Genomic DNA, 25646 nt, shown 5'->3' with positions numbered 1-25646 from the left:
ACCTTTTCTGTATTGAAAATCCATAAATACAGATGGTAATCGTCTGAACGAAAAGCAGAAGTGAAATTAATCTTATCCTGACCTGATGCTATCCATAAGTATAATTTCATTTTACCCTGCCACAAGAGACTGTCAAAATACTCTTCTTTCTCTTAGCTCTAATCTTAAGAGACAGAACGTCTCTTTGAGATATTGTTACTTCAAGTTCCACAGTGGAGGAGGGGAAGCCAATATATGAATAATTCTTTTAAAATAACATAAAATAAATATCTTTAAACAGATTGTTCCCTTAAATTTTGTCACCAAAACAAAAGTAGCATTCTAATTACAAGAAGCTGGATAACAAACCCCAATTGCTCTAGCAAGCACTTTTTGCTAATATGTATTTCTCTGTCAAATTATAAATAATTCTGTCCAAAGAGATCTGATTAATAGCTAATTATTCTTAAAATTTTGGAGCATTTCTGTCCTTGTTTCTGCCAGTATCACGTCACACTCATAGACAAGAACACCAAAGTCTACCTAAGTGTCATCCTCATAAACAGATCATGTTGGCTGCATGCCAGATATCATCAGTAGGAAGTGGCAAAAATTGTTTTTTTTTTTAAATGTCATGTTAGACTGAAACAATTATAGATTTTGGATATATTAAATTATTTTAATTGTTTCCCAAATTTTCCCTCCTTGCCCATAAAAGCAGACAAGATAGGATATAAAGGTAACAGCATAAAAGCCTTAGGGAGATTGTCACCAAATATCACTCTTTGCTCTCTGTCTTGAAGCACGTCACTACCGTGTTTTTGTTCAGTCTATCAATGTTTTATCGTGGTCCTTATGGTATTTCATTTTGTCCGTCCTAAGTAATCAAATATGCACAGCTATTACATTTAGTTGGAAATCCTGTCGGTCCTGTCCCATCCGTATGCAGCCTGAATCCTGATGTTTGTTAGAATAGATGCTAAGCTGCTTCACTATTTCCTGGGCTTTGCTTATTCTGTGAAAAGGAATGTACTCTTGGCATAAAGTATAGTCATCGAGACTGGCCTATACTTTGTGCACTTACTTAAGGCACTGTAATTTCACATGAATGTACGGCAACTCTGAGGCCAGATAAAATTAATGTTCTCTTTTTAACATCGTTCACATCCTCATGCCCACTCTCATGCTTTTGAATTTAGAGAGAATTTTTTAAAGCAACAAGGTGCTTTCAGAAGGCACATCCTAATGAGCGACCACTAATGTCGACAACAGATTAAAAATCTCCACCAGGGATTCTGAAATTACCTTTTTCAGGATGCTTTTTCACACCATACAATCAACCTTGTTGCTTCGCTAAAGGGAAAAAAAAAATTTTAAGTTAATTTTGTCTGGCCTGTGGCTAGTTAGTGGATCGTTGCATATATTTCTGTCCTGCACAGGTAAGTGGTGTCTCAAGGGTCAGGCCAATCAAAGATGCCACTTGGATAAGAATTAGATTCCTTAGAGATCGTTGCTGTTTCTATCCATGTGCAATTACAGTATTTGTGCTGTTTACAAAGGCCTGTTCCCACTAAGTGTCCCTTATCTGTTTATTTTAGGTGCAAAAACTTTCAATACTCAAATCACTTGTGTTTTCCTTCTTTGTCTCCTTTGACAGAGGGTTGCCCTGGTCTGTGCAACAGCAATGGAAGATGTACACTGGACCAAAACGGCTGGCATTGTGTTTGCCAGCCAGGGTGGCGAGGAGCAGGATGTGATGTAGCCATGGAGACTCTCTGCACAGATAGCAAGGACAATGAAGGAGGTAAGAGATGCCGAGCGTGAAAACACGTGTGTGCCAGAGCATGGGTTTATAAGTTACACAGTGTCCTGGTGCCAAAAAAACAATCTGATCCCTGTAGGTTAGATTGATTGAAAACTGTATGCGTGCTGATAGAGTGATTTTGCTCCCTATTTTCCCCGAAACAAATGCAAGACTATCATCATTCAGGGAAAAGGCAAGGTAACCACGCTACTGGGTAGTGTATGTTCTCCATCGCTTTTCCTAACCTCCGGATAGATGACGATTCTCCTCATCATGGTATATGCAGCCCTGTGACTGGGGAGCTCTAAAGCAGTATTTTGATAACTAAATATTTCCGAAAGATACAGGGCATTTCCCAAGCTCTTCTGATGAAAGGCAAGGATGGAAAAAAAAAAAAGAAAGAAAGAAAGAAAGCAGCCTCCTTGAAGCTGTACTCCCCAGTGTCCATTTATCCTAAACTTCACAACCTGCTAAAGGACTATGGTCTTCCATGTAGGCCCTTGGTTCAGGAGTAATTCTTTCCCCTGTTGTGCGCATTTTCATTTCAGAGGATCAAGAGTGAGAGCTGGTGATTACTTCTCCGGTGATGAAATGGGGGCCCCTGACAGCCGCTCAGTCTTGGCATACCTTTAGGATTGAGTTTTTTGTTTGTTTTTAAGGTTTTATTTATTTATTCATGAGAGATGGAGAAAGAGGCAGAGACACATAGGCAGAGGGAGAGGCAGGCTCCCTGCAGGGAGCCCGATGCAAGACTCGATCCCAGGACCCCAGGGTCACGGCCTGGGCCCAAGTCGGCGCTCCACCGCGGAGCCCCCCGGGCACCCCTCCCCTAGGGGTTTGTCTAGTCATTTGTTTATGAAATTTTGTTTATTTGAGAAAGAGACCAGAGGGAGAGGGAGACACAGGCTCTGTGCGGGGCCCTATGCGGGACTCGATCCTGGGACCCCGGAGTCACGGCCTGGGCCCAAGGCAGGCGCTCCACCGCGGAGCCCCCCGGGTGCCCCTGGGACTGAGTCTTTGGAAGCGGCTCGGATCCCGTCTGGGCCCCTCCGGCCATCGGGGCTGTCATTAGGGGTGTTTGCCCGTCCTCCCCTTTGCACCTGCTCCTGGCCATGCCCCCAAGAGCAGGACGGCGGAGGTGAAGAGTGCAGGTCCTCACCCTGCCCCGACAGGTGTGACCTCGCAGTCGCTTCATCCGTGACACGGGCACAAAGGGAGAGGCTGGGTAAGGACAGAGCGCAGCGCCCAGCCAGGGGCCCGCAGTAGACTGCTGCTCCTCCGCCTTCCTTCAGCTTCCATCGCGCTTGGCTGCAGTTCCCGGAGGCGGCTGGGAAGATGAACGCCCTTTCCCTTCCCACGTGGAGGAGACCTCACTACTGTCCTCAGGGAAGCAGCGTGACCACCAACGTTGCCTCAACCTACCCGCATCCACTCCCCAATGCACAAGCGCACACACACACCCCCACGAGTGCATCCACTCCCCAAGGCACAAGCGCACACACACACCCCCACGAGTGCATCCACTCCCCAAGGCACAAGCGCACACACACCCCCACGAGTGCATCCACTCCCCAAGGCACAAGCGCACACACACCCCCACTAGTGCATCCACTCCCCAAGGCACAAGCGCACACACACCCCCACTAGTGCATCCACTCCCCAACACACAAGCGCACACACACCCCCACGAGCGCATCCACTCCCCAACGCACAAGCGCACACACACCCCCACGAGCGCATCCACTCCCCAACGCACAAGCGCACACACACCCACGAGCGCATCCACTCCCCAACGCGCAAGCGCATACACACACCCCCGCACTCCCCAATGCACAAGCGCACACACCCCCCTCAAGCGCCTCCACTCCCCAAGGCACTGCGCACACATAACACACGTCCTACGAGGCGCGCACACACACCTCCTACACAGACTCGCACACGCATGCGCACTCCCGCTCCAGCCTGCACCTGCAGTCCATTCTCCAACCAAATGTTTGTGTCTCCTCTTTCCTCTTCTGGGCAACGCTCTGCCCTTCTTCACCTTTAGCTTCTAGCAAACTGTTCCATTTTCCTTTTTTTTTTTTTTTTTTTTTTTTTTTTACCTGGGATGTCAAGAAACCTGACAAGAGCCACAGATTTGAGCCACAGCTGCTTTTCCTCTTGCTCCTGCTGGCTGCGGGGGTCCTGAGCCCCAGAGCCGTGGTGCTCAGGACTCCTTGTCACCTCGACCCGCCTTCACCCTGCGCTTTGTGGAAATGGCAGTGATAATCGTCCCCGACCGCAGCCCAGATGGCAGCTTTCCTCGGTGCTGCCCCATTGTTTTCTGTTGCCCAGGGAGGAAGGAGAGCTGCTTTCCCTCCTTGATCTTATATTCCAGATTTTGTCTTCTAAAAGAAGATTACATTGAGGAGGTTACAAACTCTTCTCAGAGAGAAGCGAACTGCAGGGCCAGGTCTGCAGAGACATGGCTGAGTAATTTAGGGTCTAATCAACTCTTTAGTGTTGTTATCAGCCAAGGAGGTTTTTCTCCCTTGCCTCAAAATTTATCAGCTGTGAATTGGCCTGTTCCCCCTTTGTTTATTCTTATTAGCATGAAACTACGCTATCTCTAGGCTTCCCTCTCCAAGGGGAAATCTGAGCCGATAGAAGACCTCCTGTGGATTCTTTACTTATCTCCTATAATTTGTATTCCTGTCCCTAACCTAATTGTGTTGATCTTCTGAGAAGGAATCTCAGTGCCAGCTTTATTATACCCTGAGATCATCACCCGGGTGCCTTATAACCTAAGCCGGAGGGTTATTTGAACTTAAGCGTGGACTGTGTGAATAGAGACCATATTTTCCACATCAAACCCCAAATCAGGGCACATCATCTGGCCATTAAGGCGATCATTATTGTTATATGAGGTCAGTAGAGCCGAATGTTTAAAATAGGACCGTACCTGAGATTTCATGACATATGCTCGCTTGTGCTGATTGAGATCCATTGTTCAGAGTACGTTTGATGTCAAATGACAAATTAGCCAGAAAGTAGCCAAGCAGTTTGATTTAACTTATTAAGTGGTGAAGGAAGAAGAACAAATGAAGAGGTTGATTTGGCCCTAACTAGCATGTCATAGACGTAGCCACTAGTCCAGACTGAGCAACATTGTACAATATGATCTTTTTTAAAGAAAATAGAAAAAAATTAAAGAACAAAAAAGGCTGCTTACTATCCCCAGAACTGAAGAAAATACATTAAAAGATTTTAGAAGGGACAACACAGTTGGGGAAATAGTCATATTTATTTCTTAGACCAAGAATCTTCCTTCCCCTCTGAAATCCTACTTTTCTTTACCAAATCCATCTTGCTCCATCTCCATGGTCTAAGACTCTAGATCCTCAAAATCTAAATCTCACTAAATCGCTGTTCCTAAAGAGCGATTGCCTGTGGGGCCCCACTTCTCCTCTATGTCTCTAAAGTGTGTAAGAAAAGGCAGTCTTATGAGAGAATTCTTTAAGAGGCTCTTCTTTAAGAAACAGACTACCAGTAAAATGGATGGGAGGAATTTATCTGTAGCCCCTCCCTCAACACCCGCACAGTCGTAAGAAATAAATGTCCTGTTCAGTTGGACCCTGTTTCTTTAGCCCTCAAATAAACACCTGTCCTGCACTCAGGATCGCCAGCATTTCAGAAATAAGGGCAGTCTTTTACCCACAGTAAAGGCCCTGACAAAGATCCCCAGTCTGTTTGGCATCAACCAGGTGCCTCCCCAAACCGCTTCTTAAATCTAGCTCGGGGTGTCAAACAGAGACTGTTGGAACAGATGATCTGGACAAAGGCAGGCAAAAGAATAGAAGATTTTTAAATCACACAGTGGAAGTGAGAAATGAATGGTCACTGGACCAGGTAATTGTGTTTAACATCTCTTAACAGAGCGTGTATAGACACTTTGGGAGCAACCACACTGTATCCTGCCCTAGTTGAGAAAGCTTTCAGAGCAAAGAATCAGCAGTGTATGCCTAGCCTTGGCTTATAAATATTTCTTCTTCAACTCTTTCTTCACCTACAAAGCCTCCCTCTGGGCTGAGCCATTTCCCATTCATATTCCAGAACTCCCATCTGACAGTGAAGTTACTAAGATCAGAGAAAAGCCAGGTAAAGAGCTGGGAACTGGTCACCATTAAGTGCAGGGTGATGGGGACTGGAGTGTCACACCGTGAGCCTGTTCTGCCTCATTCTGTTAGCTACTTGAGCGTCTCCTTTAGTCAGCTTCTGAAAATGGTCCCGTCTGTCTCACAGTGTGCTCTACCTCAGGCTTCTGCTACCCCTCCACGAGGATATCCCTGGTATTTGTTATTCTCACCAGGAAAAGACTCTTGGGTTGCACGTGATAGAAATTCCACTCAAAGGGTCTTAAGCTTTAAAAAAAGGAAAACTTATTAGCTTATATAACTGAAAAACTCAGAGATAGCAGCACCAAGGTGTTTAAACAATGGGAACAGAAACCTGGGTTAATTCATCTGTCAACTCTGCTTTATTCCACATTGACACCGTTCTCTGATGGTCTCTTCCTCAGAATGACCCCCAGCAGCGCTGGGTTTACACTGCACAGCATAATAACCCAGTGCAAGGAGACAGCCTTTATCAAATGGTTACATGAGGCCTGGGTCTGAGCCGGACCCTCATCGGCCTGAATTCTGTCCCCTGCCCAAAGAAAAATTGAAATTCTTTCACCAGAAGAAAGAGGTGGATGGATGCTGGATAGGCAGAAAAACAGATTCCACTCTAGGAATATTAATAACTGCCCACAGCATTTAGTTTTAGTGTAACCAGGGCATATACCTCTGTACTATTTCATATAGCTCATAGACTTCTGTACTCTCAGGAAGAACTCCTTTATTCTTTATCTTCTTTTCTCCCCAAGAATTATAGCCTTCTCACATGAGAACAAGAAAACCAGTGCCGAACCTCAATATGCTTTCCATGCCCCAGGTTGGCAAGGCCCTCTCCAGTTCTCCCTACATATTTTTTTAATAAATTTATTTTTTACTGGTGTTCAATTTGCCAACATATAGAATAACACCCAGTGCTCATCCCATCAAGTGACCCCCTCAGTGCTGGTCACCCAGTCACCCCCACCCCCCTCCCACCTCCCTACATATTTTTATAAGCATAAAAAATATCGTTGTTTTTACCTAGCATACCCCCTGAGAATCTCATTCAGTAGAGAGTTTTGTCATTGTAAATAGCTCCCCATATGGTAGCCCCACTATGCAAGCAGCGAAATGCAAAAGCTTGCCAGAGGCAATTTTACCTTTATAGCAACTCAAGATACTTATTAACAAGACAGTTTCTTGGGGCGCCTGGTTAAAGCTCAGTCGGTTGAGCATCTGACTCTTGATCTCAGCTCAGGTCTTGATCCCTCAGGGTTGTGAGACCAAACCCCGTGTTGGGCTCCACAGTGGGCATGGAGCTTCCTTAAAAAAAATAAATAAATAACAAATAAATAAGTAGACAAGAGGATTTCTCCAAAATACGTTATCAGTTGTTACCATGTTCTCACTGTTCTAGTTAGAGTTTCTTTTGACATCTTTCATCCATGTATGGTCCTCCAGTGGATAGCTCCCCTGGGGGTTCTTAAGGCATGGGACCCAAGCACTCTCTTAGAGAGTAGGTGGTTGAGGACACAAAAATACTATCCTTTATGCAAGAATCGTGGCATGCCAAAATATGATGCCAGGAGTGTGATACATCTTACTTGTAAGTAGGTAGAGTTATTTTTTTGTCTCTCAGAAATATTATTTTGTGGGGATATGTCAGGAAGATGTACCTAGAACAGGCTTTTTTTTTTTTTTTTTAGTGGAGGCTGATGATAATGGAGAGGAAAAGCACAATTCAGTTGAGGTTATTCAGAAATTAGAACGATAAAAACAGTCAGGCGGCGGGGGTGGGGGGCTAAAGAATACAAACAGAAGGTTCAGACTGCAAGAAGCAGTGGGAGTGTGCTAGCAGTAAAAACCAGAAGTGGAAAAATGAATGAAATGTTAATGTAAGCAGCAGGATGAGTGTGGTGAGTGGGCGGGGGCCATCTAAGTTTGGAGATTACCAGATGAAAATAAGGAAATATTTGAAAATAGGTTCTTAAAAAGTTCTAGCCGGAAGATGGGACTATTGTCTTCTCCAAACACATATTAAGATAACATTTAAATAAAGAAGATAGAGAATAACAGACCTGGGAAGAAAGGGTGGGGAGAATGACTTTTGAAAAGGGAGAAGTGGATATCATGGAAACACAAGCGTGGCATGCAGACTCTCAGAGGGTTAAGATATATTTTTCTGGTAGATCATGATCTGAGGGAAAAATTACTATGAATGTGAAACCCTGACTCCCACTTTTGGGGTGAGACTTGGGTTCTTCTGAACCCCTTTGCATGGAGTTTTTAGAGCAATGTAAATTGCCTTCATGGAAAGAGAAGTCCCCTTGTGCTCTCGGAAGCAAAGCACCCCACTAGCTTCCCAATCAAGTGCAAGGAACATGGGATTTCACCACTAGATTTGAGTAAGGCTTAGAGGGAGAGAAAAGTGAGAGCCACGCAGGCTGGAGCTCGAAGTATTTTACAGCCAAAGCCAGTCACTGCGACTTCAGGTTTCAGAAATGGGCAGTGCACAGGACCTCTTCAGAAACAGGTCTCCTTGTTAGACATTGTCTCTACCTCAAGAACCTTGGCGTTAATGGTGAGAGCTAGTCATAGTAGCCACAGGAAACAAATAGAACATTCTTGTTGTCAAAAGAGTTAACCGCTGTCAACAGTTTGGTGTGAATAGTTCTCCTTCATGAATGAGCATAGTACTGAGAGTTGGAGAAGGGTAAGAAAAGAAAACCAAGAGACTGTCTCCACTGTACCTTTAAGACATCATTTTGATCTGTTTCAATCTAATTATCTCTAGAAACTGAATCCATTCTTCCATTCCTTCATCAAATACATTACATTGTATGCTGACTTGGTGCCAAGAAGTGTACTAGATATTGGGGACACAGTGGTGAACTCAGCTCTCAAGGAGCAGCATGAGCCATTGCCTGAGCTGCTGGCTGAAGGAATGGAGGGGAACGGCTGGGGGTCCAGGGAGTAGGGGGCTAGAGAGCAGGTCAGAGGTCTCCAAGTAGAGGAAACAATAATGATGAAAGGTTTTTGAAACCATGGTAAGGAGTTCTAACTACTCAGAAGGCAGTAGAGGCCAAATAAAGGACTTTTTTTTTAACTAGAGAAGTGAAGTTATCAGACCTGATTTCTGCAAAATGACTTTGTCAGAAGTATAGAGGATGAATAGTTGGGACAAGACTGGAACCCAGGAAACCAGACTGTTGTGGAGACCTCGTCAAGAGGTGACCATGGTGGCCTGAAGGGCAGTTTCAGTGAAATGGAAAGAGAAAAACTCAATAAATATTTGGGGTGAAGAAAAGAAAACCTGGTAATTGATGGAGTGCAGAGAAAAAGGAAGGGAGAAAAGGAGTCAAGGATGACACTCAGGTTTCTGCTTTGAGAGACTGGATGGGTGGGTTGTAGAACCATTCACTGAAGTAGGAAATACAGAAGAAAACAGCATATTTAGAGAAGATTAGATATCTTGTGTTTTAGACCCACTAAGTTTTTAGATATTACCTTACATAATATCCAAATGGAAATATCTAAAGGCAGTTTGTGGATTTGAAGTGCTGAATTATCAGCCTAGAGACATAGACACCAAACCTACAAAGAGACCACTGATGGACACACACACACACACACACACACACACACACACAAGAATAGTCAGAAACCTAAACATGATTCCAATTCAGTCATAAATAAATTTCATGCATATCACAGAACGGTGACTTTAAAAAGTAATGAAAGGTTTTATACACTTTGAAAATTCTGGAGTCTACAAATAAATTATTCCATCAGAATTTCTATCTCTACCTCTAACTTGGAATAGGGGAAGGGAGCTTCCAAATACTGTGGGGTAGGGCAGTAGACATTAATTATCTTTTGAATAAAAAAAGAAAATTCATTAAAGGGAAATTTATGACTTTTTATCCAGTCATTAAATCAAGGCTTTGAAAAACAGGTTCAGGTATCCATAGCTACTTGAAAGAAGAAAGTGAGTTTTGACAAGCAGATCAAAGCCAGCATAGGGGTAACCTAGGGAAAGACCTGGCCTCAGAAGTTTTCATGTAAATCTGGTAAAATATGCATCATCTAAATTTGCCGGAAACAACGTCAAGAGTGATTTGAAGAATACAAGGGAATAGGCAGGGTAGAAACATTAAAGCAAGACCAGAGGCTGGCAAGCTATGACCTCTTGGCCAAAGACTGTTTTTGTAAATAAAGTTTTATTGGAACACACATATTCATTTCCATAATGTCCACAGCTGCTTTCACGCTGTAAAGGTGGAATCGAACAGTTGCAACAGAGACGGCATGGCCCTTTGCATGCCTAAATCACTTACTATCTGGCACTTTGCAAGGTAAGTTTGCCAACCACTGTTATAGTCCAGGGAAAGCCTAAGGTAAAAAGAGAACATGTTTTAAAATAATAACTACAGCCATAATGTTCAGGATTGAGTGGTCAGAAGCACAAACTAAATTATCTGCTTTACATCAAAGAAATTGCAAAGGAAGAAAGGCCCTTTACTGATCTTTGAAGTTGTTTTTCATTAGGTTTTGAGCATTTCTGATCTAATCTTTAGATTTTTTTATGATTAATTTTATTAGATATGATGTGTACACCAATATAAATTTAAGCCAACCTAATATTCCCAATACTAAAAGGAAACTCAATGATTTTGAGAAGCTATTCCACAAAGACAATTTTACTACAGTCTACATTTGGACAAGTGGATAATCAACTTACTTGTACTAGATAGCCCCAGCTATAAAAGTACAAAGAATGAAAAATGTTTTCCCAAGTTATAGAGAGCCGGATTCATAACCATCCGTCACTTGCTTGGGCAAGTTACTGATAAACTCTGCAGAAAAATAACAAACCATGTGTCCCTGCATCTTGGCTATTGAAAATGAGATTCTTCCTCTGATTGATGTTAGCAGAGAGGCTTGTAAAAATGCATTTCCAACTGATTAGTTCAGAAGGTGTCAATCTCATGCAGTTTTATGACCTGCAGACTACATGCCAGATGTACATTTGCTTTTTATAAACTAACAAAGATGAATGACTAAATTTGAGCATTCCTCTTTGGCAACTTGTACCATATATTGCCTAAAGGAAGATACCGGAGTAATGTGGGGGAGGAGAGGACGCCGGGCATTTAACCTTTAATTTACAAGACTAATGGAGATAAAATACAATAATTGGAAGTACTTTCTCTAGTGTGCGTAGTTTCTATTTAGGTTGAAGAATGAATGTAAGGGAAAACCCTGCAAGAATATAAAATATTTGTGTTAAATGATTCTCCCAAGCATATGCACACCTATTCAAAAGCCACGGAGTGAGAACTCTTAAATTTATCATAAAACACATAATTAAGGATTCCTTATAGTCTCAATACATAATCATGAAATGTTATTGAAAGGATTTTATTTTTTAATTGATTTCTTTTGGTATTGGGGCAATAGTTCAATAGTCTACTACTTTAAAAAGCTGAATCTTTAATAACTGCTTCTATTTCTTTGAAAGAGGTAGAAAAAATAGACAATATATTGCATTATTATATCTTCGTGAAAAGTAAGCTTATAGCATAGTTTTATCTTCCTTCCAGAAATATGGAGAAATATTTAGACATTTTTGATCTTCATGGCCTTTTGGCTAAGAAAGTAGTATTTCGATAAATTTATATAAAGTTTCAAAGCGCAGTTTCATTTGATTTGCTTAAAACATGATTTAAATTTTTACCAAAGGGATAAAACCACACTTTCAAATAAATAACACATTTAAAAAAAAAATAACAGACACCTACATAAAAATGTAATTATCATAAGGAAACAATATGTGGGAAGATCTGCCTATCAGAAATTCTGACTCATCATGGTAACAAAAAAATTAAAATATTAACGTAAAAGGGGTCCAACACCATAAATTTAATTCAAGTATTCATGTTTTAAGCTTGTTTTTCACAGCAAGGGGAAAGTGTAGGGATTTTTAGTTACAGTCTCTAGATAAATTAAGTCTCTTTCAGTTTTAAGAGACAGAAAATCTAACCCAAACAGGCGTAAGGAAGAAGATGATAGCTTGGCTTCTGCAACTGAAAAGCCGGGGAGCTCAGATGTGGCTTGTTGCAAAAACCTTGAAGATGCCAAGATGACCTGTTGTTTTTCTCTCCAGTTCTGGGGTCTGCCTCTTGAATGGCTGTCTTGGGAAACAGGTTCTCCTGTAGCAAGCAGCTGGATTGAGGTAGCAACCCCAAGCTCACAGCCTTACAGCTCCAAGCCTCGGGGGAAGAGGGAGGAGGAATCTCTGCAGACAGTACCTGCAATTCACTCCAGTTAGACAAGTTAGGTCGAATGGACATTCCTTAACCAAACATTCAGGGGGAAATGCACACAGACTCAGAGGTGGGGACGGATGGATACAGAAATGGAAATGTAGAGCTGTTGCCCAAAGAAGAAGAAGTGAATGTTAGGAGAAATCATAGGTGTTCACTGCATTCTCCTTCAGGTGGGCGAAATGATTTAAGGACATTCATCCAGGACCCCTCACCTTTTGTTTGTGACCTTACCTGTGTTGTTGACCTACTTTTAGACTGGATAGCATAACTCAATTTAGTCTGTTTCCTTTTGTCTCAGTTTGCTGTCAGATAATGAAGGGGCAAACTTATATTCTATTAATAAGAGTGGCCTAAAGCCAAAACAAATGGCTAGTGCAGTTTTCTCTTAAATAAAAGTTATTAAAAAAAAAAAAACCCTTGTGTAAATAAAATATGTAGGCCAACTAGATATTTTCAACTGAGTTCCCAGAATAGGGTCACACGGATACTTGGGTTTGAAGATTTTAAAACCATTTGTCCGATCTCTCAAAAATGATTTGAAGTCCTCAGAAACTAATGTTTTTATTAATCTATACTGAGAAATGTCATTTGCCTGCCATTCAAAATTTATGTGTCAGCTGCCCAGGGAAAGAATGATCTTCAGAAATATTGTCACCAAATCATCATAACCTGGCACTCTTGTCCACTAATGAGTTGGTTTATATGTTTCAAACAATATACGTAGGCCATTGAATGTGGTTTCCTTTTTTTTATAAGATTATATTTATTTATTCACGAGAGACACAGAGAGCAAGAGAGAGGCAGAGACACAGGCAGAGGGAGAAGCAGGCTCCATGCAGGGAGCCTGATGCAGGACTTGATCCTGGGACTCCAGGATCACGCCCTGGGCCGAAGGCAGGCACTAAGCCACTGAGCCACCCAGGGATCCCCTGAATGTGGTTTTCTTTTGATGTTCTGGAGGAGGCACCAGCAAACTCTTTCTCTCCGGTACACTTTTAAGGTCACCAGCACTTTCGGTCAAGTTTTTTGTGATAGGCTTCTTATCATTTCCAATATTATGGCTCACTTACATTTGCCACATTTTATTTATTTTAATTTTTTAGATTTTATTTATTTGAGAAAGAGAGAATACAAGCAGGGAGGAGAAGCAGACTCTACCCCTGCTGAGTGGGGAGCCCAATGCAAAGCTTGACCCTCCTACCATGACCTGAGCTGAAGGCAATCAACCAGCCCAGCCACCCAGGCACCTCCATTTGCCATTTTAAAGTTACACCTCCATTTTAGCAGAGACATGCAAGGGGCTCAGGATTCTATGTAAAATTTGAGAGATGCCTTAATTTTATTTGGAACACACTTTAACTTCCTCGGGAAAGCTATTTCCTTGAAAGGCAATTGGCTGATCTCAACCATTATACGTTGATTTGCATTTGCTTCACTTCACAGACTTTCATTTTCTGACCCTTTCCCAAATTTTAGACCTTCACCCTACGTAGGTCCCAATCCATTGACCAGTAATGCTCATTATGTTAACTCCTATGCGTTTTCTCTAAAATAGAGAAGGCTTCAGTAATTATTCTTAAAACTAATCTGTAGTCCTTCCTACTGCTAATAGATTGTTCTAATCAGTCATTTTTTATTTCTTACTCAGAATCAGCCATCTCCAATCCAAACATTTACTCTGCGTGAAAGCGGCTGCAAGTATTGTATTAATATTTGATGTTTCCAAAAAGTCTGCCTCGTAGAAATTACTCTCAGATGGGGGGCGGGGGGGGGGGGGCCGATTCCTTGGATCTGAAAGAAAACGAACCAACAAACAAAACGTGTTGCTCATCACCGATTAACAAGAGGAACTCTCTTACTGGCTTCCACTTCTCTCTGCAGATGGGCTCGTTGACTGTATGGATCCTGATTGCTGTTTACAGAGTTCCTGCCAAAACCAACCCTACTGCCGCGGATTGCCTGATCCTCAGGATGTCATCAGCCAAAGCTTACAGTCCCCCTCACAGCAAGCTGCCAAATCCTTCTATGATCGAATCAGTTTTCTTATAGGATCTGATAGCACCCATGTCATACCTGGAGAAAGTCCTTTCAATAAAAGGTTAATGCATTTTTTTCCTTACATAGATAGATTTGTAGTGATATTATCAATAGTTAAATGCACTTTATATGAACTGCTGATGACTGTGAATTTGAGGAAAGTGCTTTTTCTTCTAATGCAGTTTTTCCTCTTTCGGCAAATACCTCACCAAACTTCACATTTCAAGTATTTTTGACACAGTTCACATACTTTGTCAATTTCAGTACCTGAGCCATAACAGGACATCCCATTAAGGAGTCAATAAATCTTCATTTAACTAGTTGATTTTGTTAGCACAGTTGGAAATGTTTCAAAAGACGCAGTGAAAAGACCCCAAAAGGCAAAACAGAAGTGAGCTTTTTTTTTTTAGCTGAGCTCGCTAAATAATATAAATTATGAATTAATGTAATGGAACTGCTAACGGCATGGCAGTAAGATTGCATAAGCTGTTTGACTGGTGCTTTACAGAGCAGTAATGACCTGAAAATAAACCAGTAAGTGAAAGCAGGTGTCTTGTGTCTCACTGAGTAAAAGAAGATGATTTACACTAGAACTCCTGGCTCTGCAGTAATTTAACAGCATTAATGCAGTTAAACCCAGCAGTTGATTAAAAGTTGTTGCACAAATGTGCCTTATTGCCCCTTTAAATCTTGTTCTTCTTGGTCCCTGCAGATTTATGGATTGCCTTGGAATTAATTGGAAGGTATACTTTTCTTCATGTAAGCACCAGATATATGACTTATGAAAAAAGCACAATTTATAATTTTAAAAAATTCATCTCTAAATTATTGGTCTTGATAACTCTCCAAAAACCAGATTGCAACACATTAAAACTCAGGGTAAACACCAGGCATTTAGAGAATGTGAATTACATTGAATTAAAAAGGACATTGTCTCGGGACTATTTCAGGTCTGTTTTTTGTGAATAGCGAGTGTATGTGACAGTGTTATTTTATCCTTACGTTGAATTATCTCTAAATCATGATAATGTTGGCCTGAGAAGACAAATGTTCGTTTTAATTCTTCTACTTTTCCCACAGCCTTGCATCCGTCATCAGAGGCCAAGTACTAACTGCTGATGGAACTCCACTTATTGGAGTAAATGTCTCGTTTTTCCATTACCCAGAATATGGATATACTATTACCCGCCAGGATGGAATGTGAGTCATTCCCACTGCACTCTCTCCGTGTGAAATATTTTCAGTATAAGAGCTAGGCATTCTTATATCACCCATTATGTTTTATTATCCCTTTTAATATAGAACTGCAACAACTTTTAGACTCCAGAAATCTGTGACAGCTCATGTGGCAGAGACATAAAGTCACATGCCCATGTAGTTCTTTGAAAGTTGATTTCATTTGCCAAGACATGATAACATGGTTGTGGTTTTGTAGGGGAATTTTCTTTGTTTTAGAAGATTCATCGACATGTTTAGAAGTTACATTCCGTATCATCTGTCACTTAAGCTCAGATTGTTCTGAAAAAAATGAGTAGATGGGTAGATAGATAAAGCAAATTTGGGAAAATGTTAATAAATTGGTAAATCTAAGTAAAAGGTGTGTGGGTGTTTGTTGAATAATTATTTTAATAGGCTTGAAATTATATACAAGTTGGGAGAAAAGTTGGTTTTCTTCATAAAGCATGTTTGAGGAGATGAGCATTGTTGGAAGCTGTATGGGATCCAGATACCTAGCTAAGTAATCTTGTTTTTTCTTAGGTTTGATTTGGTGGCAAATGGCGGTGCTTCTCTTACTTTGGTATTTGAACGCTCCCCATTCCTCACTCAGTATCATACTGTGTGGATTCCATGGAATGTCTTCTATGTGATGGATACCCTAGTCATGAAGAAGGAAGAGAATGACATTCCCAGCTGTGATCTGAGTGGATTTGTGAGGCCAAATCCCATCATCGTGTCTTCTCCTTTATCCACCTTTTTCAGATCTTCTCCTGAAGACAGCCCCATTATTCCCGAAACACAGGTAGAGTGTTCTAGCAGGCAGCACTTTTAAGGAAACATCTTCAGTTTATGTGGTTTCCTTCAAGAAACCTTCAAGAAAGATTGCAAAATTCCAGCACTATCCTTAGTAATTCTATAGACTGAAACAAAGAATGTGGGGGGTACATATGCATGTGTGCGTGTAAGAATAGGTCATACTGTCGTAGGATATCTAGTTATTCCTTAAAGATCTACTCAAAATACTTTACTTTTTGTTCAAGCTACACTATATCTGTATATATTTATTAGTCGTAGCCAAATGGAAAAACATCTTAAACTCAACAGGTAACAATGCTTTTGTTCATTCACTCAATCACTGGAAAAAAGTTTTGATACTGCTTGACATGGTTAACAAGCACTATTATACATGGTCATTACTCTCAGTGACTTACTGTTTAATTAGAAGCAAAAGTGTGTTTCAAAAAAGATAATTTTTAGCAACAAATGTTCATTAATTTTCTCAAGATATTTATTTTATCAAGAGAAGTTGGTATTATGTCTTAAGTTCTAATAATTTATAGTAAAGCCTATTCTCCTCCACGAAAAGAAAACTATATACCTTTTTTTTTTAAGAATAGCCATACTTTCACTATTCCTTTTATCTACTGAAAGATCTAGAGATCATTTTGCTTCCTCTTTGTTTCCAATTATAACTTTGAGGCCTTAAAGATAGGACGTTAGGTGCAATAATAATGGACTTTATTCATAAATAAGTAAAAATATGTAGTCTTTATTTTTTTTAAGTTTTATTTATTCAAGAGACAGAGAGACAAGGGGGAGGGGCAAAGGGAGAAGAAGAGAGATTCTCAAGGTGACTCCCAACTGAGCGTGGAGCGAGCTGTGGGGCTCCATCCCACAACCTCAAGATCGTGACATGAGCCAAAATCAAGAGTTGGTCACTTAACAAACCAAGCCACCTAGGTACCCCCAAAATATGTGGTCTTTTAAAATAAAGCAGCACAGGAATGCCTGGGTGGTTCAGTTGGTTACTTGTCTGCCTTTGGCTCAAGTCATGATCCCAGAGTCCTGGGATCAAGCCTCTGCATCAAGTTCCATGCTCAGTGGGGAGTCTGCTTCTGTTTCTCCCTCTGCCATAGCACCCCACGCCATTCATGCTCACTTTCTCTCAAAAAAGTAAACTCTTTTTAAAAAAATAAAATAAAATATAGCAGCACATAGCAGCTTGTCACATTTGTTCTTCTCTGCACCAGGCACTGTGAGAATGGAATGAAGCAGTAAGCCAATCAGATGTAGTACCTGTTCTCAAGGAGCTTACCAGCTAATGGGGAGAGAGACAACAAATGTATAAATATATGTCAGGTTGTGAATAAGACTTATTTTTTAAATCTAAAACAGAGTTAATGGATGGAGGTATGATGATATAAAGTATGGTCCAGGAAGATCTTTTTGACAAGTTGATATTTCAGTTGAAATTTTAAGAAAGTGAAAGAATAAACCCAAAAATAAAAGGGTATTCCAGTTAGCACAAGAAGCAAGTGCAGAAGCTCCAAGGGAAGAGAATGTTTGGCTTGTTCACAAAATGGCAAAGAGGCCAGCAGGTGTGTCATGAGTAAAGGGGTGACACGCAAATCATTGAAGACCGTGGCAAGGATAAGGACTTCCTACTTTTAGTAATTGGAAGCTGCTGGCAATTTTTAAGTAAAACAATAACAGTTACTGATTTCCTTCTTTTTTTAAAAGATTTTATGTATTCATCTGATGTGGGGGAGCAGGGTTAGAGGAGGGGGAAAGAATCTCAAGCAGACTCCTCGCTGAGCAAGGAGCCTGAGGCAGGGCTCCATCCCACAACCTGAGATCATGACCTGAGCCTAAACCAAGAGATGAACACTTAAGCAACTGAGCCACCCAGGTGCCCCTACTCATTTCCTTCTTAAAAGGATCACTACAGTTGCTACACTAAGAATGTTCTATATTAGGCAAATGTTGCAACAAAGGAGACCAGGTAGGAGAGAGTCTCAGTAGTAGGAGAGATGCTGGTGGCTTGGACAAAAGTAGTTGAGGTGGAAGTGGTAAGAAGTGGAGTCCAGGGGAGAAGATGGAAGTAAAATGTAAACTTGGGGTCATCAGTGATAAAGATAAACATCAAGCATAGGATGAGATCCCCTAGGGAGGGAGTGCAGCTAGAGGGCAGAGGAGATAAGCTGAGAAGGTGTAGGATAACAGATAAGAACTCTCGCAGGCAAATGTAATACAGAAGAGACATGTCAATGATTTACTGCATAACAGCCAAGCCAGCTTTGAGCTGAAGCTTTTGGAAATTCATTGTAATCTTATGCAACATAGTACTTCCTTCCCAGGGGCCATCTTGCAGTAACTCTGAATTTCTTAGCCAGTCCTTAAATAGATTGAACCTTGAAGCAGTGTCTGTCTGTCTGTCTGTCTGTCAATCTATAGGTGGCAAATATTTAGCAAACTGAGTCATTGAAATGGATTTCAAGTTGTCAACAATTGTAGGAATACATGAAGGGTTTTTTTTCCCCATCCATCAAACAGTCTGCAAACATTTAGTAGAAATTTACTGAGAGCCTATTATGTATGAGATGCTCTACTAGATAAAAAGAATAATAAGACATGGATTCCCACCATTCTAAATGTGATCAAGATTTAAAGGAAGAAGTCTGAGAGTTCGAAAGAGAGGTCTATTCCTAAAGAAGCCAAAAAAGCATCACTGGGGTTGGCCTTCAAAGTGGGGAAAGGATATTCCAGACTGAAGAAAATGTGTGAGCCACTACATGGTGGTAAAAACATATGATGTCATATTAAAACTGGTGAACTACTTAAACCTAGGGCATATAAGAGAAAAGGTTAGGGCCAGATGGCCCTAAATACCATACAATGGAGACCTTGAATTCTATAGGCAATATGGAACCAGGGGGCCAATGGCATCTCTTCAGATTTCTTTAAAGCTAACTCAAGTGGCAAAATGGGTAATTGGTAGAAGAAGACAGATAAATTAGTGAACTGACTACTGTTCACCGTATTTCCATACATATCCAGCACTGAGATGGGGAGGGCACAACACTCACAGTGGTGGTGGAAGTAGAGGAGAGGAAACAGATCAGACCAAGATTTGGAAGGATGTACTTTTTCTTTAGCTGAAAAAGTAAGCTTTTAGCTGAAATATGTAACCTTATTTATTATAAAATATTTATCAGGGATCCCTGGGTGGCGCAGCGGTTTGGCGCCTGCCTTTGGCCCAGGGCGCAGTCCTGGATATCCGGGATCGAATCCCACGTCAGGCTCCCAGTGCATGGAGCCTGCTTCTCCCTCTGCCTGTGTCTCTGCCTCTCTCTCTCTCACTGTGTGCCTATCATAAATAAATAAAAGTTAAAAAAATTTTTTTAAATAAATAAAATAAAATATTTATCAACTTATCATAAAACAAAACAAAAACAACAAAATCAAAGAAAGCCTTTATTTTTTATGTCATATTTTTAATTGTAGTTTCTAACTGAATATTCAATGGGCTGAAGAACGGGGCTTATAGATCACGCAGCTGGCAAAAAATAAGCTTAATGGTTTATTCTTCCACTCTGGCTGGATTTACTTTCCCCACTAATGCAAAATAACATGGTCAAGTTAAATTACATAGGAGAAACACATGTTTTAATGAACAAAATTACAGATATTTGTTCCATGGAAGTAGGTTAATGATGACAAAGATAATAATCTGTTATTAAAATTGGGAATAACATGTAATATTTTGAATTAGAGAAGCAGCCCCTACCAGATCACAGGGAATATATATTTAATTAATGAAAGACTGTATTACATATAGAAAACCTATCAGATTTGTGAGAAATCATTTTGAAAACAAAAACAAATTAAGAGGAAACAAATTATATGCCTTAGGGTTCCATCACTTACATTTTCAGGGCCATTCAAGAGTCCCGGAATCCATTTTTCAAGCGAACCCACTGATATTTCACCCCAATGATGGAAGAACAATGAGTTGTATTTAGATTATTCACCCTGTAGCCTACAGCCACATAAAAGTGCTGTCAATCTTAAATGTAATGTTCTCCCCGAGTCTAACAGAGCTCTCGAAAGTTTCTATATGTCCATAAACTGTTTTGCTTGAGACAGTGTATGGCTGAAATCAATGGGCATGTTTGATAAGAAACCCCACTCCCTGTGGTAAATAGGTGCTGTGAGAGCAGAACAATGTCTTCTTACTCCACTGTACTGCATTGCATCACTCTTGATGCCAACATTGGCTCACAGGCCAGAATGGAGGTTTCCTCAACCCATTCTTATGTCCTACTTACTTAAATTGACCACTACAACCTCACTATCGTGTGTTCTACTTAAGTCATTATAATTTGGAGATGACAGATAGGCATCAATCCTAACTGTTCTGTGCCAGAGGAGCTGGATCCTACTGACCACTGGATTGCTATGCTATGATTTTTCTAACACAATATGTAATCCTTTATGTCTGAAGAATGAATCTCAACAGGGCAACATGAGGAAATCTTTGAAAATGTTATTGAATTCTTAGAAGACAAAACAGTGACTTCCTGATGCAGATTCTTGAGTAGAGATAGCCTTGCACTTTGCAGTATATGTATTGTAGTAAACCTATCAAGAGCTACCATTGTTAACCCAACTAGTAGGAGCTTGGTTGTTAGCATCTGCACTATCTAGAAAGATCTTATACACCACATAAAATATATTTTTTTTCAAAATAAGTAATGTTTTGGCATAATATACTTGGTGTACGTCAGTATGAATTTGTTGGCATTCGTTGACCTGGTCACATTGATGGATAAATTGTGGGGCTAAGAATATGATTTTTAAAAATCTATAAAGGAAACTGTTCTTAGTCAGGCCATTATTTTAACTTTTCAGTCCAGCTTCAATTCAAAAAGTGTACATTGAGTGTCTTGCATGTGTGTTCAGTAACACACTAGTTGTTCTCCCAGGGAGGATTTATGCAGCTCTGAAATATTACTGCATCTACCATCATATCAAAATCAGTGGTGAGTCCTAGCTCAGTGTTTAACTAATTATGACAAATATGCTGTTGTTCTGTTGCCTTTCAACATGGATACAGAATTCACTACGATTTAATCCAAATGAATTGGTCTTTTTTGTTAATCACTCCCATCTTTCTAGGCTGTGACCAGTCAGCTGCCGAGGCCATAGGCAAGGGCTTAATCCCTAAATGAGCCAGCTGGTGTAGGCCAGATCTTTGGCCTGGACCACATCCCTGCTCTGAGCTAACCATCTTAGAAATGTCTGCTCTCATTCTCCAGGGCGACAGGGGTGAAAGATGGGTTAGCGAGAATCGGCTGTGACTATGAGCCAACAAGTCAGTGCATGTCAGCCTGATGGAGCAGTCACTGTGTCTCCTGTATGAGGAGTAGCACCTGAGGTGTGATTAACTCAGAATGAATGACAAGAAGCTTTTAGGAGGAAAAAAATTGGGCTGGCAGCAGAGTTATTTTTAATTATTGAATAAAGTAACCGCTCAGATGTGTATTTGGGATTAGTGACTCTTTGGTGTCTTATTTTAGTTGCAATATTCAGTTCTTTTAAATCTGTTTTACCTAATAGCTAGTTATCCGTGATCACAGTTTGAAGTTTCCACTTTATTCAAACCTAGGTACTCCATGAAGAAACTACAATTCCGGGAACAGATTTGAAACTTTCCTACCTGAGCTCCAGAGCTGCAGGATATAAGTCAGTTCTTAAGATCACCATGACCCAGTCCGTCATACCATTTAATTTAATGAAGGTTCACCTCATGGTGGCTGTGGTAGGAAGACTGTTTCAGAAGTGGTTTCCTGCCTCGCCAAACCTGGCCTATACTTTTATATGGGATAAAACAGATGCATATAACCAGAAGGTCTATGGTCTATCGGAAGCTGTTGGTAAGTTCTATACTGGTCTATTCTGCATCCAGAAAAAATTGTCGTGAAGTCATAACTAACATGAAATTGATTGTCACCATGGAAATCTGTGGACAAACAGAGAGGAAAGCAGTAAGGTTGGCCTTGGGGAGTTATAAGCTGGTTGATTGAGACCTACCATGGGACAAGGGAATATATTCCATATGATGAGAAGCAAATAGCCCTTCTTTTCTGGCTGAAATTATATCTTCCAAAATGTTTTGAATGAGATTCCAAGTTGTCCTATCCTTTCCTTCATGTTCTTTTTCCTTACTATTCTCCTTCCTTCTTGCTTTTTTTTTTTGTTCTTTCTAACTTTAATCTCCTTAGTTTTCCTTATCCTTTTTTTATGTTTTCTGTATCTAACAATTAGGGTAGTTTCAACTCATAATGATTTTTAAAAGGATCCAGACAATATTTATGTCCAAAAATTATTTCAGCTTTTTTGAGCAGGAGTCAACTCAGTGGACTGACATTCTTAAAACATCAGTTAAGCCCATTGTTTCACTAAGTGATGGCACAGTGAGATCGAAGATTGGCCTGTTGAGATACATATGCTTAAGAGCTTCATGATCAGGCCAAGAACAGCAAAAACTAATGGATGCTTTTGGTTCCATTAGGTTTTACCTGAGAATATCATAGACATTTTATTCTGAAATTAATATAAACTTGGGCTTGAATTCATTCAGATCAGTCAGATAATTGCCACTTCTCCCTTTACTTTGTTCTAAATCTTAAAAACCATGTTTCATTGTGACTGGGACACTTTTCAATTGTGATTTGTTCACAGTCATTTACTGCTCGTGTTTTCGTTCATTCCTGATAGTAACATGTGAACATAATGTTGTAATCAGACTATCTTCTTTGCTGAATTGAACCTTACTTATCGTAAATATTTTCCACAATTTAATACTCTTGGAAACTAAACAGCTCTAATTATTCAGATAGCAAATATTATTTTTGTTACCATCTGATCACCACCTGAGGCTGATTTATCTGATCTAATTACATAACCAGGTGCCCAATCTGGTCTTCATTTTGTGCTGTGAACCCCTTGTGAAAAAGTGGTGTGAGGGAAAAAATACTAGTTTCCCATGAAATCAACAGAAAAATAATATTGAAGATTGTTTCATTGAAAGACACCTTTTACGTGGTCAAATCTTCTCATAGAAAAGTAAACTACACATAAACGAGTGGAAATATAGTCTTAGAATACAATTGTGGAAAAAAGCAGTTTTATCAAAATAATAGAATAAATTGCGCTTCTGCCTGTGGTTGAGAAATTGAACTGTAATTTCTCTTGATTCCAGTGTCAGTTGGATATGAATACGAGTCGTGTCTGGACTTGACTCTGTGGGAAAAGAGAACTGCCATTTTGCAAGGCTATGAATTAGATGCTTCCAACATGGGTGGTTGGACATTAGATAAACATCATGTGTTGGATGTTCAGAATGGTAAGATCTTGTTCACACTTAATATCACTTACCTTCAAATTGATTCAGTTGTGGCAACATTTTATCCTAAGCATGCTGTAGGATTAGAATTAGTAGAAAAAAAATAAAGCTATATCTTTTAAAGACTATAGGAGTCTGAAGTGAGAACTACCTAATATTCTTCTTGTGGCCTTTGAATCATTCATAAATCCATCACCAAAATACTTCTCCCATTTAAATTATTTTGGTGATGCATTATAAAGTACTCTGTGATCTTCTTCACCACAGATTCATCTAGGAGTATCTAATTCTATAGTAAATCCATGATTTGATCCAGAGTGCTGTAGGAAGATTTATCAAAAGTAGAGGGAGGGGAACTCTTTTGAAAGTAAAGAAAAAAAAAATCCATGTAACTTTACCAAAATATTTCTAGCAGATCTTAATATTTAAGTGACTAGTCTATTCTAAGCATGTAGATTTTTTTCAGTTCTTAGATTGTGAGAAAAAAATTGTTCTTCTGCACAAATTGAGTTAGATATACTCTCACCTAATTTTTTAAATATTGGGAAAAAATAAATGAATAATCTGAGAAAAAAACAAGAATTTAGAGTAATTATTTATAGTAAACCTTATACTATAAATGAATATGCTCTGAAAGTGCATGTTTTGGATCTCACAAATAGACATAAATTATTTTATAAAATTTGACATGCTTAAATCTCATAAGGAATATTATTTATTTTAAACAAACTGTTCTCCTCACTGTGTGTCTAACATTGTGCCCACGTGCTGGCTACATCTTAGATCATCTATAGGTACTTTTCTAGAAAAGCAAAACCTTAAGGTGACTTACTACTCTAGCCACCTGTCCTAAACCATATCATGCTAGTAACTCTCTACGCTCCCTTTCCAAATAGCCAGAGAAGGATATTTCACAGTCTTGGCAAATCATCTAGCTTTGACTTTGCAAAGGTTTTTGGAAGGTTCAGAATTTTGAATGGATCATGTCATACAGCTAAATGTTTATGAGTAATGGTCACTTTTTCAGATTAATGTCACTTTCATATTTGTTCCTTTTTATTTGAAAAAAAAATGTTGGAACTGGAAAGGGTGCATTTTAAACTTTCATTTTTTAAATATATTTTATTCATTTATTCATGAGAGACACAGAGAGAGAGAGAGAGAGAGGCAGAGACACAGGCAGAGGGAGAAGCAGGCTCCATCCAGGGAGTCTGATGTGGGACTCAATCCCAAGTCTCCAGGGTCATGGCCTGGGCCGAAGGGAGGCACTAAACTGCTGGGCCACCCGGGCATCCCCATTTTAAACTTTCAAATGTACTAAATCTAAGTTGTGTCCAACCCAGTACTTGAGAATGCCAGTGCCTTCCCTCTAAAAGAAAATAGTACTGAGCAAATCAGTAGTAAGAGGAAAAACAAAACAGAAAAACCCTCCATACCTTTCCCGCTTTACAGCAGTGTGGAACTCTGTCCCTGTTCCAACTGTATCCTGGACATAAGATTGCCATTCACTTAGCACCCCAGAAGGCTGGGAGCAGAGCCGATAGCTAGTGCCATGTGCAGCACGCGCTTTGGAGAAATGAGGCATCCAACCATGAAGGATGCTCCGTATGTTATCCCTAATCGTCCGAGGTGTCTGAAGCAGTGGTATTTCGGTCTGTCATGCTAGTAACACAAGGCTTAGTTGTAGTCTTTCAAAATGCAAGCCACGTGCCAAATGTGCTCATGGCTGCTCTTGATTAAGTTATGTGAAATTGGAGTGCCTGGGTGGCTCAGTGGGTTAAGAGTCTGCCTTTGGCTCAGGTCATGATCCCAGGGTCCTGGGATCAGTCCCTGCTGAGTAGGGAGCCTGCTTCTCCCTCTCCTCCTCGCTGCTCATGCTTTCTCTCACTGTCTCTCTCTCTCATATACATAAAATCTTTTAAAAAGTTCTGTGAAATTATATTTCACACAATTTG

General features: G+C 40.3%; 1 protein-coding gene across 1 annotated transcript in view; it reads left to right on the top strand.

Moving 5' to 3' along the window:
• The window catches only part of TENM3 (teneurin transmembrane protein 3), a 605974-nt gene that overhangs the window by 525793 nt on the left and 54535 nt on the right, over positions 1–25646 (top strand). The window contains 6 exon segments of the mRNA XM_035700253.2: positions 1637–1783; positions 14130–14346; positions 15366–15485; positions 16044–16305; positions 21952–22219; positions 23548–23691. Coding sequence (XP_035556146.1) covers positions 1637–1783; positions 14130–14346; positions 15366–15485; positions 16044–16305; positions 21952–22219; positions 23548–23691 — 1158 coding nt within the window.

The sequence above is a fragment of the Canis lupus genome, chromosome 16, assembly GCF_003254725.2.
Source record: "Canis lupus dingo isolate Sandy chromosome 16, ASM325472v2, whole genome shotgun sequence".
Classification (NCBI taxonomy): domain Eukaryota; kingdom Metazoa; phylum Chordata; class Mammalia; order Carnivora; family Canidae; genus Canis; species Canis lupus.
The sequence above is the reverse complement of the archived record's forward strand: the minus strand, read 5'-3'. Positions and strand labels throughout refer to the sequence as shown.